General features: G+C 36.6%; 1 protein-coding gene across 4 annotated transcripts in view; it reads left to right on the forward strand.

Moving 5' to 3' along the window:
* LOC115614562 (contactin-3-like) overlaps positions 1–16,132 on the forward strand; it is a 104,721-nt gene that overhangs the window by 51,830 nt on the left and 36,759 nt on the right. For 3 of the 4 annotated variants that reach the window (XM_030501595.1, XM_030501596.1, XM_030501598.1), the window contains exons 3-5: positions 2,621–2,716; positions 15,102–15,305; positions 15,619–15,721. In XM_030501595.1, the coding sequence (XP_030357455.1) occupies positions 2,621–2,716; positions 15,102–15,305; positions 15,619–15,721 (403 nt within the window). Of the gene's footprint in view, positions 1–2,620; positions 2,717–14,654; positions 14,722–15,101; positions 15,306–15,618; positions 15,722–16,132 lie in introns of those variants that run through there. The other variant, XM_030501599.1, reaches the window with a different exon arrangement.

The raw sequence follows: 16,132 nt of genomic DNA on the forward strand, positions 1-16,132 counted from the left end.
GAGCCTCTTGATTTCAGAGATGCAAATCCATCTCTGAAAGTAAACAATCGTTTCCATTATTTGCCCACCTTCTGTGGTATTTTATTTACCCTGTCAGTTTTCTGAGAACTTAATGTTCCTTCCTAGTGATTTCATGTAATACCAAGTTTTGTTAGAAGATACAGCACTACTCCCTGGTGTTATTGCAGTTAGAACACTGGCTTTATTATTAAAAAAATACAAGGAAAAGAAACCCAAAACCATATAATCTCTTCTGCTATTCCACCAAACACAACTGGCTTTGATCTTTAATACTTGAATAAGCTACAGAGATGCCTGAAAATCAGACCAGAATCTTGCATGTAAGCACCAAGTACTTTCCAAGGTCAGAGGTTTGGACTTTGTTGTATAATTCTAATAGAGAATTAACTCTATTACTGTTTTGCATGGTGATTGTTAGTTATTTTCAAAGTGGTGCCAGACAGTATGTCAAGAGAATATACAAGTATATAAATGAAGTGATTATATTTCTGCAGCTGTGTGATTAGTCTGGTACTCACACCACTCTAGAAGGTAGGATGGAGAGCTTCCTGCTAATTAGTGAAAATTTATTCTTTTATTGTAGTATGGCTCATATTCTTCATTCTCTGATGGATTCTGCATTGCTGCTTGTTTCCCAAAAAACTATTCCCCTGTGTCACAGTCTTCATCTGCAGTCAGTGATTAATAACTTCTGCAGTACAACATTGCAACAGATCAAACTGCAGAGCTGTGGTGAGTCCCACTGGGTACCTGCAGCATGATAAGGATGTGCCTTTCTGAATGCCTCGGCATGTTCCTGGGTCACATCCCTTCCCGAGGTGCTCCCAGCCCAATCTTGTCCTACTTGTACGGTGTGTCGGGCAGCAGAAAGACATCCAAGTTTCTGAAGGTCTTTATTTGCAGTAAATGAACACGTGGTTAGAAAGCAGTGGTATGAATAATTCCATTTTAATTACAGAGATTATATGTATTACGTAAGATATATGACTTGCAGTGGTTGTGAGGGAAGGGGGCAAAAATTGGTCAAAATTCATTGTGTATGTAAAATAGATTTTTTTTTTTTTTTTTTTTCTGCGGGGGGTGTTTTGGTTTTTTTTTGTTTTGGGTTTTTTTTTGGTGGTTTTTTTAAATTTTTGTAAATTTTGAAGTCCAAACTGCATAGCTGTTTTCATCCTAATATAGAACAGCGTGCGTCCTCTGGGATGCTGACAGTTCTTGGTTCTTCCTTTCCTGACTCAGGGGAATTGTGTTGGAGTGGATAATCGATCTATATTGTTATGGAGGGCAGAGAAAGATGCTTAAGGGCCTGAAACAAATTGCAGGGCATGCTAGTTTGATCTGGTGAAATGGGTTTGGCTGCGGTTGTATGTGACCTCCACAACATGTCCGGCAGAAGGATCACAATTTATTCCATACATGAAAACGTAGGCCCTGAAATCTGCCTGCAAAGAAATTCAGTTGGAATGCTGAAAACACCCTTTTTAAGAAACCCTGCTATAAGCTTTATGTGCGGTAACAAAGACTAATACAAGAATATCTTATTGCAGCATTAAATGTATTTTTTTTTTTTTTTAATGAAGCGTTGAAATTCTCATCGCTCTTGTTCAATGTTCTGACTGTAACAGCTGTTGCTTTTCAATATTAAAAAATACTATATCTTGGGAAATAGCTATCGTTGGTCAACTCACTACTCCTGTTGTGCTTGGTTATAAAGACAGCCTTATTTTAAAGTTGTGAGTTAGTGTCCTTTACAAGGTTATAAATAGACATTATTTAAGATTTTCTTCTCTTTGGTTTTATTATGAAAAAAGAAAAGGTTTATTCATGGAAAAATCTTAGTGTAGAAGCTTGATCTCTGTTTGTATTGACTGTCATATCTAGCTTAATTCAAGGCTATACTGAGGCCATACTTTCTTGGATCTTGAGTCACCAGTTAGAGGGAAAGTTAGTATCAATTTATGATGAAATATTTGCATTTATGTACACTTAGTAGCATTTGTTTCCCTTCTTACGCAGCTTAAAGTGATCACAGAAGACCTGAAGCCAGGCAGAGCAGAGCACTGCTCAGTACACTGATGTGCAAAGTCCATGCTTTCACCAAGAGCTTAGCAATGTTACAGGGGTTCTGCTGCCAGGAGATGGTCGAGGGTTTTCTGTTTTAAAAGATAGATAATCTCGTTCCTGAATAGCTGTGTTATTAGTGTTATTTTACAGTTGGCTAGAGGAGCTCCGTAGGATCCTGATGCTATTTTCATCGGAGCCTTCATTTTGGAAGAAACAGTGGCTTATGGACCTATTTTTAAGTTATGCTTATAACTCCTTTTTCATTATCAAAATTAGAGTAGCATAAGCCTAGCATAAGAACAAAATTAGCCATACTATCTGTTCAATCATGTTCTTAAAAATTAGTTGACTTCAGTCCTAATTCTGTCATCCTCCCTTGTGTTGAACAGCCATTTCTCTTGCAATTGGTCCACTGAAATTGCTGAATTTAGTTGCATACTAAGAGATGTGATACTGGGCTTTGAGAACTTGAAACTCCTGTATACTTAGTCTTTTCTGTTTCCATATATCCAGTTCACCTTTCTTTCAAAAACAGATCTAGAAAACACCAGGACGAAAATGAGAAGTGCCGTGTCGGTTCGAGAGGGGCAGGGAGTCGTGCTGCTCTGTGGACCACCCCCCCGGGCGGGAGGTAAGGACCTTCCAGGCTTTGTGCTTCAGCCAGAGTGGATTGACTGTAAAACGGAATATCTCCCTGGAGATGCAGGAGGGAGATCTCTCAGAGAGAGCAAGAATGAAATCTGGTTTCTGAAGTAAATATAGAGAAGAAAAATAAAACCAAAAGAGGGGGAGAGAAGTACTTAAGACGATTTACTTTTATCTTGAAATGCCTTTCTAGTTCCTAGTAATTTCTGTGCACTTAACATGTCTGATTTTTGTGGTATTTCCAGTAATTAATTGAGTTTCTTCTGGAGTTAAATTCTGCCCAATCACAGAGTTACCGAGCCTCGATGAATCTAGTTTTCTCTATGTCTAGACAATTGCAAAGAGTAGATTGTTGTCTTTAAGCATGCCAGTATGTGCCTGTGTTCTTGCAATCAAGACATTTGTTAATGTAATGTAATGATGCTGGCATAATTTAAAACACTGATGTCTTGAGGGGGGTGAGAAAACTGCATATGTGGATTCTTGCTGGACCAGAAATTGCCAGTACACTTTATCATTCATTCTGCATCTTCAGTCTTTGACTAATTGCTATTGAGCCTCAAGTAATATTTGAAAGGAACTAGGTTTATTTGTTTTTAATTGATATGGAGTCTCATTATCGAAGGGCTGTGATGTTAAAACATTAGATTTGATTGCAAAGACAAGGTAATAGAAGCTAAACATTGAATACAATAATATAGGTATTGTGGCCTCTTAAATTTGGCAGAGTCCAAGCAGACACAGCCATAAAGTGGCAATTTTACAACTGTCTGAGCTTGCAGAATTTTTCTTTCCCTAAACTGATACATACTCTTAAATCATCTTTATAGCCTTGCAACAGCGTTGTCTTTTCAATTGCTGAAAAAATGGGTCGTTCTCCCAGCTATCTATAAGAATTAGAATGATTAAATTTTGCTTCTCTATGCAGTCTAAAGACTGAATTACCCCAGCCTTTCTTATACTTGCATCTCTTGCATGGATATACACCCAGAGGTGACTGCCAAACTGACTACAACTCTGCCTGACTCTGGCAATGTTTAAGTTTGAGGTGTTGAACAGGAGGTGATATAAAACATGCTCATATTGCGAAGAACGGTGGTTTAAATCAACACGTGGAAGAGGTGAGAATTTATTTTCAAGTCAGCAGATGGGGTATGATTGACACCCCCGCACTGTGTTACTTGTGCAAAAAAAGAGAGAGCTGAGGGCTCCCTGAATTACCAAGTGGAATTGAGCGTTGGTACCAGAATTATTTAAGGTCCTTTGGTTTGTCTGAGGGATGGAGGATTAACTATTGAAGTTTTCAGGAGACATGGGGCAAAGTGGAAAAATTCCTTCCTCTTCTTTCTTTACTAAAATATACCTACAGCAGTGACATCAGACATAGAGTGCCTTTAGATCTGGCGGGAGTAGAATGCAGGTCGGTCAGTCTTAGATGAAATATCCATCCATTAAGCAAAACTAGTTTGTTAGGAATAGCAGGAATGGTTTAGGAACAGCTGACCTGGCCTGAGGGCTGCTCAGCCCTTTCCAGACCTATGATCAGATTTTTTTTATTTGATTCTGTATTTGTGGAATGGCGCTATCAAATAATTTCAGACAACATTAATTCTAAAAACCTTTTCAAATACCTTGTTTTCTCTTCCCCATTAGCCCCCAAAATATTGTTCTTTAGTGTTCTATCATGTCATGCAATTTCTAAATTCTTGCTAGCTTAATTGCAATTATTTTTTATATTCTTTGTAAGGAGTCTGCAAGAAGAGATGGATTAAATTGTGATTATTCCTCCATAAACAGCATTCTAGTTACAATAGTAACCAGTGTTCATCCCAAAAGAAATACCAGGTCATAGAAAAAGGAAATTGCTTCCTCACTACAATTTGGATATTTTTTGTTTGCTTATCTTAGCCACAGGTATTTACATAAGTAATAAGGATATCCCCCTTCAGTGGGGAGCAGATTATTCAGGCAGTTAGCGGTACTTTTGTTCTTTTGAAGGTTGCAGTTCCATCAGCGTATGGGCACCTACCATTTATAGCAAAATTAAATTTTGTTTAAGTTTGTACACATCAACTCATATGCTGAGCTTGTATTTTAGCTTTGTTTCTGTGTTGGCTCTTGGTGTATGGGTTCGGTGTTGGCTGATGGGAGGGAGATGGTGCACAATATTTCCAGTTGAGGGTGCTCAGATCAGTTTTACATTTCTGCCGTTAAACATGAACTGTATTGCAAACCACAAGAATATTTTCTTTAGAGTTAGTGCGTTTCCCCTTTTTTTTGCAAAATGCAGATTTTGTTTGAAATTTGCTGTATGGGAGATTGAATAAATGACTGGCTGTGTGTTTAGACTTCTCCCTAAATATCTTACTAATTCAGCTGGTTTTTATGTTAGATAATGTATGTCGTATTATAATTGAGCAGTGAGTTTTGGATAATTAAGATGGTCATCTGTCATCATTCTGCATGACCATACTTCTGTATATAATTTTAATTCTGTTACAGACAACCTGTTAAAATACCCAGTTTTCCACAAATCAGTAAATCATCTCACCCACATACTCAAAAGATAATCTGACATCTTAAACTGACTTATGCAGATCTCCTGCCATCTTTTTCAGTTGTTAGAACCACTAAATTTTACTGAAATCTCTACAGCTATTTTCACTTTTTACTGTGTTACTGTTATGTCTTGATGGTTTTAAAGGACTGTTGCTATAACAAACATCTCAACATACAAAACTTAATATTGGACACACTTAACATGCAGCCAGCTAAAAAACATTCATGCGATGCTAATTTTTTTCCATCCTGCCAGGAACAGAGAAGGCTAGACATATGGAGATCTAAAAATGATTTTGCTCTGATATTGATTTTGTTCCAAAATCAGTATCTAAGGAGTGACAAAGCTCAGAGTAAAGCAAATCTGCAGGTTCCTTTTGTGTTTTACCTACTGTTACTACTGTATGTGTATCTTGATTATCATGTAGCTTGTCTTCAGTTATTTCTATTTGCTGTCTATTGTGATTTGTATTTGTTTAATACAGTCAGTTTTACTGATCTGACATTAATTTTGGATTTATGAGGTATATTCTGCTTTTTGGGAGAGTAGGAAGCAGTGAGGCATAGTCCTTTTCTGTTGTCTGTGGTGGGTTGACGGCTGCTTCATACACAGAGAAAAAGATAATTTTTAATGGTAGAAGTGAAGATTTGCTTGATAGTCAGGTATTCCAAAGAATTAAGTCTTGCTTGGAAAAAACTTGGCATTAGTTTTATGTTGGTGGATATACTCCCTGTTACCTTGTTACTACATGGAGTACGACCATAACCCATGAGAACTTCAGTAAATGGCAAGAACATTGTGGAGCTGACAAGCTGTTGCTTGGAAGTTGCAAGGAAATTCTATTTGTCTTAAATTCATGATTAGCTTCCTGTGATATGTGTTTCTATTTCATGCAATATGGCCAGGATATTTCTACATATAAAGCACGGATGTGTGCTCCATCTTACTATCATGCCCTGATAAATGTAGACCTAATTAATAAACGAGGCCGTATTTGAAGGATAGGGATCAATTTAGCTTATAGCATATCTTTTTAAAGTTGTGACATGGTGATAGGAAATGATAATAGATCATGAAAACCTAAGACCCAATTTATTGCTCACTGTTTGGTATGACAAGTCATTCAATTAATAATGTCATGTCTCTTGCAAATTAGTATTTAGACTTGCAAATTTTTGCTAATGTCTCTTGTCTTGCCATTTGGAGACCTACAAGTTCCAGCACGACTATACTATTCATGAATAACATGGCATGGAAAGTATCTCATATGCCAGAAATATTTTGATGCTTTGATTATTTCTTTTCTGCAACTCTTGAATATCAAAATACTATGTTTTTTTCAGGGAACTGTAAATTGAATTAATTTTACTTATTTGGCTTTGGAAACAGTTAAAGCAAAGCAAAACCAAACTGATAGAATTCCAAAGTATGGTTTCTTTTTAGCTGCCCATCAGTGTGTTTTCAGAAGGTGGAAAGCACCCTGGTTTTGCACCTCTACTTTTTGTTTTGTTGTAGATTGTGAATGACACTTATCCGGGCAAGAGCAATAAATCATACTTCCAGTAGGCATATTATGAGGACTTTGCACAAAATGGATTCTAAAGAGACTATACTCTGGATATTGTAAAAGCAATGGCCTTAAAAATGGTTCCATAGTGTTCTCGAGCTGTTCTCAATCTGCCAAGGAGAAATGGTATTTTTATTTAAAAATATATTTTGCAATAGTCCTGCTGGTGTTGTCATCCTCATCTGCACAAATTTCAGCTGACAGTCTGAAATCAAATGGTACCCAAGAGACACTTATATTTGTCCATATGAGGGACAGTAATACACATTCACAGCTGGATTTTACAGTGATTTCTATCTGTCAGAGCATTATTTTCACCACCAATAACAAACCAATGCTGCAGAGACTCTCTGTCTGTTCTGCACTTTATCAAATGCAGTCTTTCCAAAACACTTTCTTCTGATAAACCTGTGCTCCAGGCTGAAGTAAACAAGGCTAAAATTAGTATATCCTAATTCATATATTTGTGCAACATCTGCAGCTGCTTTACAGTACGTGTTTTTAAGCTAGCGCAGAGTGTATAACTGGCCTAAAACTTGTAGCCAAAGATGCGTGATTCTGGTTTGGGAAAGGGCAAACTGGACAAGCATGGTGTCACTCCAAATTCTTACAGAACTCTTTGTTACTTCATGTTTCATTATACACATCAGTGACACCAATCACATTAGTATATTAGCATTTCTTAGATGTTTGGTCTTTTATCCCTTTTCTAAGTCTTTAAGAGGTGTATCTAGATAATGCAGGATAGCTTCATAGCCAGGTAGTCGTTAGACCATAAAGTCTGGGAACATCTGTGATCAATAATACTAGCTCTTGTAATTTTTGCAATACCTGTTGCAAAATGACTGAGATTATGGGACTACTGCAGCTTTTTATCATCTTGCTTTTAAGGGAAGATTCTAGTCTTCAATCATGCATACCTATAGTTACATATTTTTAAAAGTAGCATTCCCAAGTACATACAAACCAGAAAACAAAATATTTTTAAATCTCATTATTTTAAAACTAGATTATTTTTATTACTTCAGTAAGAGAGCATGTCTGAATGTATAGACTGTGTAGCAAGGGGTACAGTTTCACTTATAGCCCAGGGAGGAGTTTTGCATAAGATTGGATCAGCTCTTGATGTCTGCACTTTGGTTTCCACTAAAGATGCACCAAGAGTTAAATACATATAGTAGTAGCATGGATAATATAGGCTGTTGTCAGAGCAAGTGAAGAGTAGCACAGGCTTTTGTGGGAATAATACTACGTAAATTTCATCAACAAAATGTTTGTGGGCACTCCAGACCTCAAAAGACTATAGGGTGTGCACTTGGTTGCTGATGCCTTCTCTCATTAGACCTCTTTCCTGAACAAACTGAAATAGGCATCAGTATGGAGTAAGAATCTTTTAATGGGAAACTGTGCCTCTTGCTATTGGGGTGTTTGTTGGAAGAAGGGGTTGGGGATGGAAAGAAAGAGGGAGAGGTAGATTAGGATGAACTAAATTGCAATAAGAAAATTCAGGTCAAGCTCTTTCACTTAGCTAGCCCCAGGTATCTTAAGTATGCCTTGGGAAAAAGAGGAGAAAATTGTAGAAAATAACCGGGTTTGGCCCTCTACCAAGATTATTTTTATCCTAAAGTGTTACTGAGGGGGTTTTCTCCTCCACCTCTTTATTATTTTCTCTACTAAAATATTTGAGTTTTTCTTTGGAAGCAGAGTAATTGATTAGGAAGAGGCAGGAGGGAGATGGCTGTGGTCCCAGCACACAGCAATAGCTGATCATTACACTCTTTAAGTGTACTGAAAGTAAATTTTGTTTTTCACAGGGGTTTACCAAGTACCTTCTCCTAAATCAGTGCAAGACTACCAAATAAAATTTGTCACTAATTACTACTTCCACCTGTCAACATTAGTGTGTTCCTTTGGAAATTTACACTTGGGTATTTCCATTAGTTTCCCTTAGTTCATCTTCTTAAGATTTAACATTCAGGAGAAATAAGTTGAGCAATAAACTAAACTGATCTTTTTATCCTCAAAATTATTATAGGCAGGAAGCAATTTTAAAATACTTTCAACTATTGAAAAAGCACAATGGAGTTGTTAGAAATTCTCTGAGCAATTAAATGTAAAGTTCTAGGGAGGTGATTAAAAGAACAATTTGTCATTTGAAATGGATATGGCTAATGGGTATGTATTTAAATATTGCTTCCTAAAGCAGTTTCTTTCTTTGCTGCATACTTCCAGAGTACAAACGATTTGATCGGAGCCTGTACACTTTGAATGACACAGCTAGTCTGGAAAAATTAGTTCAGAGATGTGATAAAGAGAATCTAATCTGTCATCATCCAGCGCAGCTACAGGGGAAGCAAAACTGAGTTTTTACTCAGCACTGAAAACCAAATGTAGAAAAGCATTTTTTACTTTCCCGTTAGCATCTGGATTTCCTTTGGAGCACTAAGGAACATTTAACCTGCCAGTTAAGGGGCACTTTCATATTAGAAGGTCAAGTTCAGTTTGAAACAACACTGGCTAATGGTCAAATCCCCTGTGTGACATGAGAGCAGGGGTGAAAAGGCAGACAGCAGGCAAGGCCATGTCGCTGAGCTGCTTTTCCATTGAATGTGCTGTTTGGATATCTATTTACCGTGAGGGTTTTTGTGGTATTAATAAAGGAATAACACTGCCAGCCTGGAACATCTGTGTTTCCCCAGGATGAGCTTAGAAATGTTTATGTTTTAATTACAATGCTGGGTTTTGCTTTTGATGCTGCTTTGAAAGACTTAGGAAAACTCTGCAACTTGTCGAGTGTAGAGAAAGACAGATCTTCAGTGGGCTGTTCTTTATCACTGGAGCTTTGCCACCCTGTGGCAGCCAGTGACAGGTCACAGACCAGTGTTTGCAATTACTACTGGGCCTGTTCTATGGGTGTGGTGTAGGTAGGCAGTAAAGAAAAATACAGTTTATTCTGCCCTTATGTGTAAAGAATCACATCTGGTTTGGTTTTTTTTTTTTACATCACACTAGCTCATTTAAAAATCAGAAAATGAGTGGACTCTGACCATATTCCATTTAAAAATGAAAATTAGGTATTAGCCTGAAGTAGGAACCTTGCAATTTCAGCTAAAACATTTCAATATTCTCATGAAATGCGTAGATTGAAATTGCAAGATGTTACATAGGTATCTTGCATTGCTCTCATTGGTTTGGGTTATTCCGTACACAGAAGTTAATGCCTGATTACCTGCAGAGCATGCTGAAAATTGATCTTTCATATTTTATCTATAAAATAATTCACCTTTTATGCCAAAATTATGAAGGGTATATGTTAGTTTCCAATCAGTGTTTCCATTACACTCTGGAATACACTGAGTTTCTCGGGATATGTTCGTTACTTTTTGTAGCTGGACTTGGATTCCTGTCATGCTATTTATATTTTCTATGAACAAAAGTATCTTCATCCAAAAAAAGGGAATTACTCTAAAGGGTTTGGGGGCAAATTTCAGAAGCATTTATAAATCTCCAAATCATTTTCCCCAAGTTGGGAAAATGGTACAACTATTTTAACCTTGTCTTATGCCTACGGTGCATAAGATTTTTATTTGTAAAACACCCTTTAATGTTTGCAAAAAAAAAAAAAATGATTTATTTTATGGCAGAGATAAAGTATTACCTATTTTCTTGGCTAAAGTCCAGTTGCAGCTGGTTGTGCTGGCTTGCCAAAGGAAGGATAGACTACTTGAGGTGGAGAACTAAGTGGAATAAAGCAGCTAGAGTTTGCCCAAGTAAGAAGAGTAGTTAATGAGATGTTTGAAGGTAGTGTATGTAAGATAGAACGTAGTGTAATCCTCTTGAGGATTAGGCTGCAGTGAACTAAAGACGGTTTATGTCAAGGTTAAGAGCGTTCTTTGGGAGTATAATGCACTTTTACCTCATGCAGATTAGTTTCCTACTTTTAAATAATTTGTTGGCACTTTCCTAGGGGTTCCTTTGCAGGCAGACGTGCAGAGCTGCCTCAGCAGTTGGCAAATGGAGGGTTCTGTGTGTGACTGCCCCACAAAACCATACCCGATGGCTTCCTGTCTGTGCCCTGAGAGCTTACTCTTTCCTGAGTGATGCTCATCTGTAAAGCAAGAGGCTTTTCTCCATTTTCTGTCATTTCATCACAGTTTGAGCTGAAACTGGGCCAAATGATGAGCTAATTGGTTTCTTCCTTAATTATGAAATCTGTCATTATCCTCTCAAAATCAGTGTTACTCTTCCATTACTTTTAACTCTAAGGTAGATAATTCAGAATTCAAAATAGCTGGTTGTTACCAATTTCCATGTCTTTAATTGCATTTTCTGTCATTGCTAAATTTTGTCTGATTGCTTTCTTGCATACAGTTTTTTAGAAGCCATATACTATCCTGTGAGTTAGGCAGAGTGCCAGTCAAAGACAGAAAATACCAGGATATTTCAGCTTCTCCCTATATCTCTAGTACAGAATATTGTAAAACCTGAATAGAACTGTATGAAATAATTTAGATTTGGGTATCAATGACTGACATGAAACTTCTTTAAAAAATATAAAATCTCTAACTACTTCAGTCAGCTTAATGCATTCAAAATCAAGTTATTTAATTTCTTTTCAGGACTGTTTATGGAAACATCTGCTTTACTAACTGAAACTCAGTCAGTTTTGAACAGAAGTTTAAATCTGTTTCAGAATAATATTGTTCACAGCATTTAGTTTTGGTTATTTTAGAAATCTAATTTAGATGTGAATTATGGGTCTAGCAGATACTATTAGGCAGGTGTATAGGAGTGATGGTCTGGAACAAAAGGAGCAAGAGATGACCTTCAGAATTTATTTGGTGGATAAAATAAACTTTATTAATTGTCCTTCTCTTCCCAGTCATAGGTCTATATGTCTTCCCCTCACCCCCAAACTTTTGCTTTGCCAACTTCCTGAATTCATTTATAGTTTTGGATTTACATAACTACTGTTGTCTCTTAAAATCTGTTTACAAGTAATAAAATTGCCCTCGTTCCATCAGCAGTCTCCCACTGATGTGTTGCAGCCTTTCAGAGAAAATGTGTAACAATTAAAAGAAATCTTTTCAAAAGCATGGAGAGGAGCTTAAGGCCTAACTTCGAACCCATTTAAATACTCCTGAATGTGTGGGGCTTACCTCCTTATGTTCCTTTAACAACGTTAATTTTTTTCCTTACATGGGAAATGAAGATATGTTTGGGTTTCTTTATGGCTCGTCAATGGCAGGCAGTGACCATGGTAGACCTCAAAGGCCAAGCTGATTTAAGTGTTGAATTCTGTAAAAATTTAAGTTTAAAAATGACAGGCGATTTCATAAGCAATTTTTAATTGAACACTTAGGGGCACAGAGTGCCTAGAACAGTATGAACCTGCTGACTGTGTTGTGGCTTGCAGACTGCACAGTAAATAACAATCAAATAATGCAAAATAAAGAGGAGAAGCCAAACAAGATGTAGTAAACAAATAAAAATTGAGTAATAACTGTAATTTCCTATACCTTATCCATGTATGGTCACCCAATAAGGAAAAAACGCGTTGGAAAGAAAAGGCTTAGATCTTTGAGGAAGCCCAGGAGAGACATATTACTTCCATTTATAACAGAAAATCAACTAAAAGTTGTAATTGACAGAAAAGGAGTGAGTTTATGTCCCTTGAGGTGCCCTAGGATCAGCAACAGGCAAACGGTGTAAACACAATAAATCACAGAACAAGTTGTTTAATATGAATTTTTTTTAGAAAATAAGAATACAATTTTGTAAAGTACAATAAATATAAAATGAAAGAGTGGCCGTGGGGCACTGGTAAAGAAACACCCTGCTCCTTTTTTAAGAGAGTTGATGAAAATATATGTTGAATGGGAAATTAGGTTTCCAGGAGTGCTCATTCATAGGCTATTGAAGGATCCAATTAAACTGAAATATACTTTGCGTGGCTTTCATAATCATAATGACTGATTTCAATGAGTTTACTCTTGACTTAACCCAATATAATAAGGAATGAAATCAAGCTGCTTATTTTCCTGTTGTGTATCCAGATACGTCCGTCCCCTTTGAATGTTTTGAATTATGTCTTGAATGATGTCTTTTTTTCTTTTTTATTTTACTTTATTTTTTTTAAGAATAAAATAATAGTTCGAGCTAAGGAAAACAAGTAGTTCAATAAATACCAGAACCAATAAAGCCTGGCTTCCCACACTCTTGTGTCTTGTGGATATCTGAGTTTGATGTAGAGCTGAAATGTAAATTTTATTTATTTATTTTAATTACAGTTCTTTAATTGATACCTAGCTTGGTCTACAGCCTCTCCCTCAGCCTTGTGCTCACCCTCTTCATCCAGCTGCTCTGTAGAAACAGAATTATGCTTTATTTTCTAGTCTTTCCCATTTGGCAAGACCATATAATCTTTGCTGTCAAAGAGGTCATAGCCCCTTCAAACTCCTCAGGTGTACTCTATGATTATTATTATTTATTATTATTATTAGTTTTTTCTATTTGAATTGGCTGGTAGATATAGAAAAATGCCAGATCACAGCCAGAGCAGTGTCCAGATGTCACCTCCCTGCTGCACAGCACTAACTCAGCATGCCTCTCTCCATTCAGCAGCATACCCTTGACACCTACATCTTGGTATTCGTATTGTAAGATGGGAGAACAGCTATACAAATTTTTTTGTTGGTGGTGACTATGAATATTCTTTGACTTGTTATGGGACTCGTGTGGTGCATCTCAAAAGTCTTACTGAAGTCAAGCTAGATCCTAGGGTTTTACTGTCCACTGTGCTAATTATCCTTTCTTTACTTGGCAAATCCTTGTTGGCCGCCTTTATCATAAATTAATTATACCTCTCTTGTTATGTAGGAAGGAACTTTCACTAAAAGTTACTGTTTTACCTGAGGAGATAGGCTACAAGTCCAGAGGGGTGGATAACTGGTTTTCAACAATAAATATTTCCGAATGTGACAGAAGTTAAACTCCTGAGAATAGTCCTGACATTGTTAATTGTTCATATGCACTGCCCCTGTGAAATTATGTTAATGGAAGGAGTTTAAATATTGATAGAAGAAAATTAAATTCAATTATGATAAGCCATTTTATTTAATGCCCTTTTTGCATTAGCCAGTCCATAAATATTTTAATAATTTCATTTATTGAATGTTTTTTTTCATCTGCGCAATCTTACCTTGCATTAAATTGTCCTGTTAGCACTTTCCTGGGTGTGGTATTCATACTCAACTCTGAGGGTTATGAAAATGCCTACTCTCCATTTCATGACTGCACCCAAATTTATGCACTTTCAAATTAAACCTGTGCAAAAAGGGATGATCTCCATTTTGTAGGGGCAGTGCAAATGCTACAAGATATTTTAACATGACAGCAGGTCGATCAAGCTATAATAGTCTCCAATTAGCACTTGCAAAAGCTGTGATCTTTTTATAAACTTTCAACTCAGTGGCACTAGGGTGAAAAATTATGTCTTGCCTGGAAAACCATTAAAAATTAATTTCCTTTGATTATGAAGGGTATGAATGAGACAAACACATGGCCTCACACAGGAAGGGGCTTTTGCCAATTAAAATTGGACACACAGAGCTCAGAGTTCTAATGCAGTTTTTGCCAAATGTTAGTTTATCTTTTGAAGTGTGGTTTTTCCTTTCTAATGACCATAATGTATGGTAGTGAGGGTTACTTTGCTGTGATATACAGAGATTTATTAAATGTAATTTTAATGGATTTTTGTTTTAAAAAGGTAGGCTGCGCATTGAGCCCTAGTGGATATTTATGCTTCTATTGACATTCCTTTCACTTGCATACACCTACACTGTTCTATCTGCTAAACATCTAGGTAAGTTGTTAAGTAGCTACTGAATGAATGATATTTCCATTTTAGCAAAGTTTGGTCTCATTGTTGCTGTCTGTTCTTATTTCCATGCATATTAAAAAATAAATTTAAAAAATTATCCATGCGTAAAACACCGAATTCCTTTTACCTTTTTCTTCTTTTGGAGGCGAGATAGCTTAAAAAAGGTTTGTTTTGCTAGTTTCTGGTACTTTTTAAAATTTATTTTCCTCACGCATTGGATCTCTGGTCCTGTTTGTTACATATTACAGTATTGTACATAACAGAGTATTGTAAAATACATTAATGAAAAAAACCTGATCTTTGAAGAAAAAAAAGTGAAAAACCCTACCAAGAATCTTTACTTCTTTTTCATTACCAACTAGAATTGTCATTTGCTTGGATCTTCAATGAATATCCGTCATTTGTACAAGAGGACAGTCGGCGATTTGTATCTCAAGAGACCGGTCACCTCTACATAGCCAAAGTCGAGCCATCAGATGTGGGAAATTACACCTGCGTTGTAACCAGCACTGTGACCAACAGCCAAGTTCTTGGGTCACCAACACCTCTAGTGCTGCGCACTGATGGTATGATTTCCCTTCTGCACTGTGGATAAATAACACATCTAGTTGTTATCTGTGAATGTTTTTGTCTTTTGCAGTGTAACTTTTCATGCATTCTCAGAATACTGATTGCTTTATAAGAAGATAAAGTATTTTGTGTTGCAAGCTGCTCTTCCTCTCTGAAGTCTGACAGTGAGTTCACTGGCAGGTCCCTATGATTCTCTTTATAAATGGAGTATGAGAGAAATAAACTTGATTTTTAGTGTGATGTGATACTAAAGTGAGGAAAAAAGGCCTTTAAAACTAAAACGTACCTTTTTCAATTGTCTTCTTATAGGGGTGATGGGGGAATACGAACCCAAAATAGAAGTTCAGTTTCCTGAGACACTTCCTGCAGCTAAAGGCTCAACTGTGAAGCTAGAATGCTTTGCACTAGGAAAGTAAGTTTTCGACTTCATCCATACTGAAAATTGAAGCACATAAGGGTTCACCTGCACAAGAGATGTGGAGTTCTGGGAGTCACATATAGTCTAAAGACCATATTTTGATCATCATAATTATTGCCTTGGAATAAGAAGGCAGATTTGTGGAGTAATTCTTGATTTTGTTTAGAGCTAAAATGTGTATGTTGGCAATGAAGGAATTTACATTTAATTTCAAATTACTTTGAGTTAATACCAGTGCAGTTTTGCATATCTCCTTTGACCTAACTCTGCTTTTTCTGCGTAGAAGGAGATGAAGTCTGTGAGAATTTTATCTCTATTTTACTGTTAAATGTACTTGATGCTGTCATAATATTGTTCTTCCTTTATAGCTGAAGTAAAGATTAAAATGCATTTCTCTTCTGAAAG

The sequence above is a fragment of the Strigops habroptila genome, chromosome 11 (genome assembly GCF_004027225.2).
Source record: "Strigops habroptila isolate Jane chromosome 11, bStrHab1.2.pri, whole genome shotgun sequence".
NCBI classification, from domain to species: Eukaryota; Metazoa; Chordata; class Aves; order Psittaciformes; family Psittacidae; genus Strigops; species Strigops habroptila.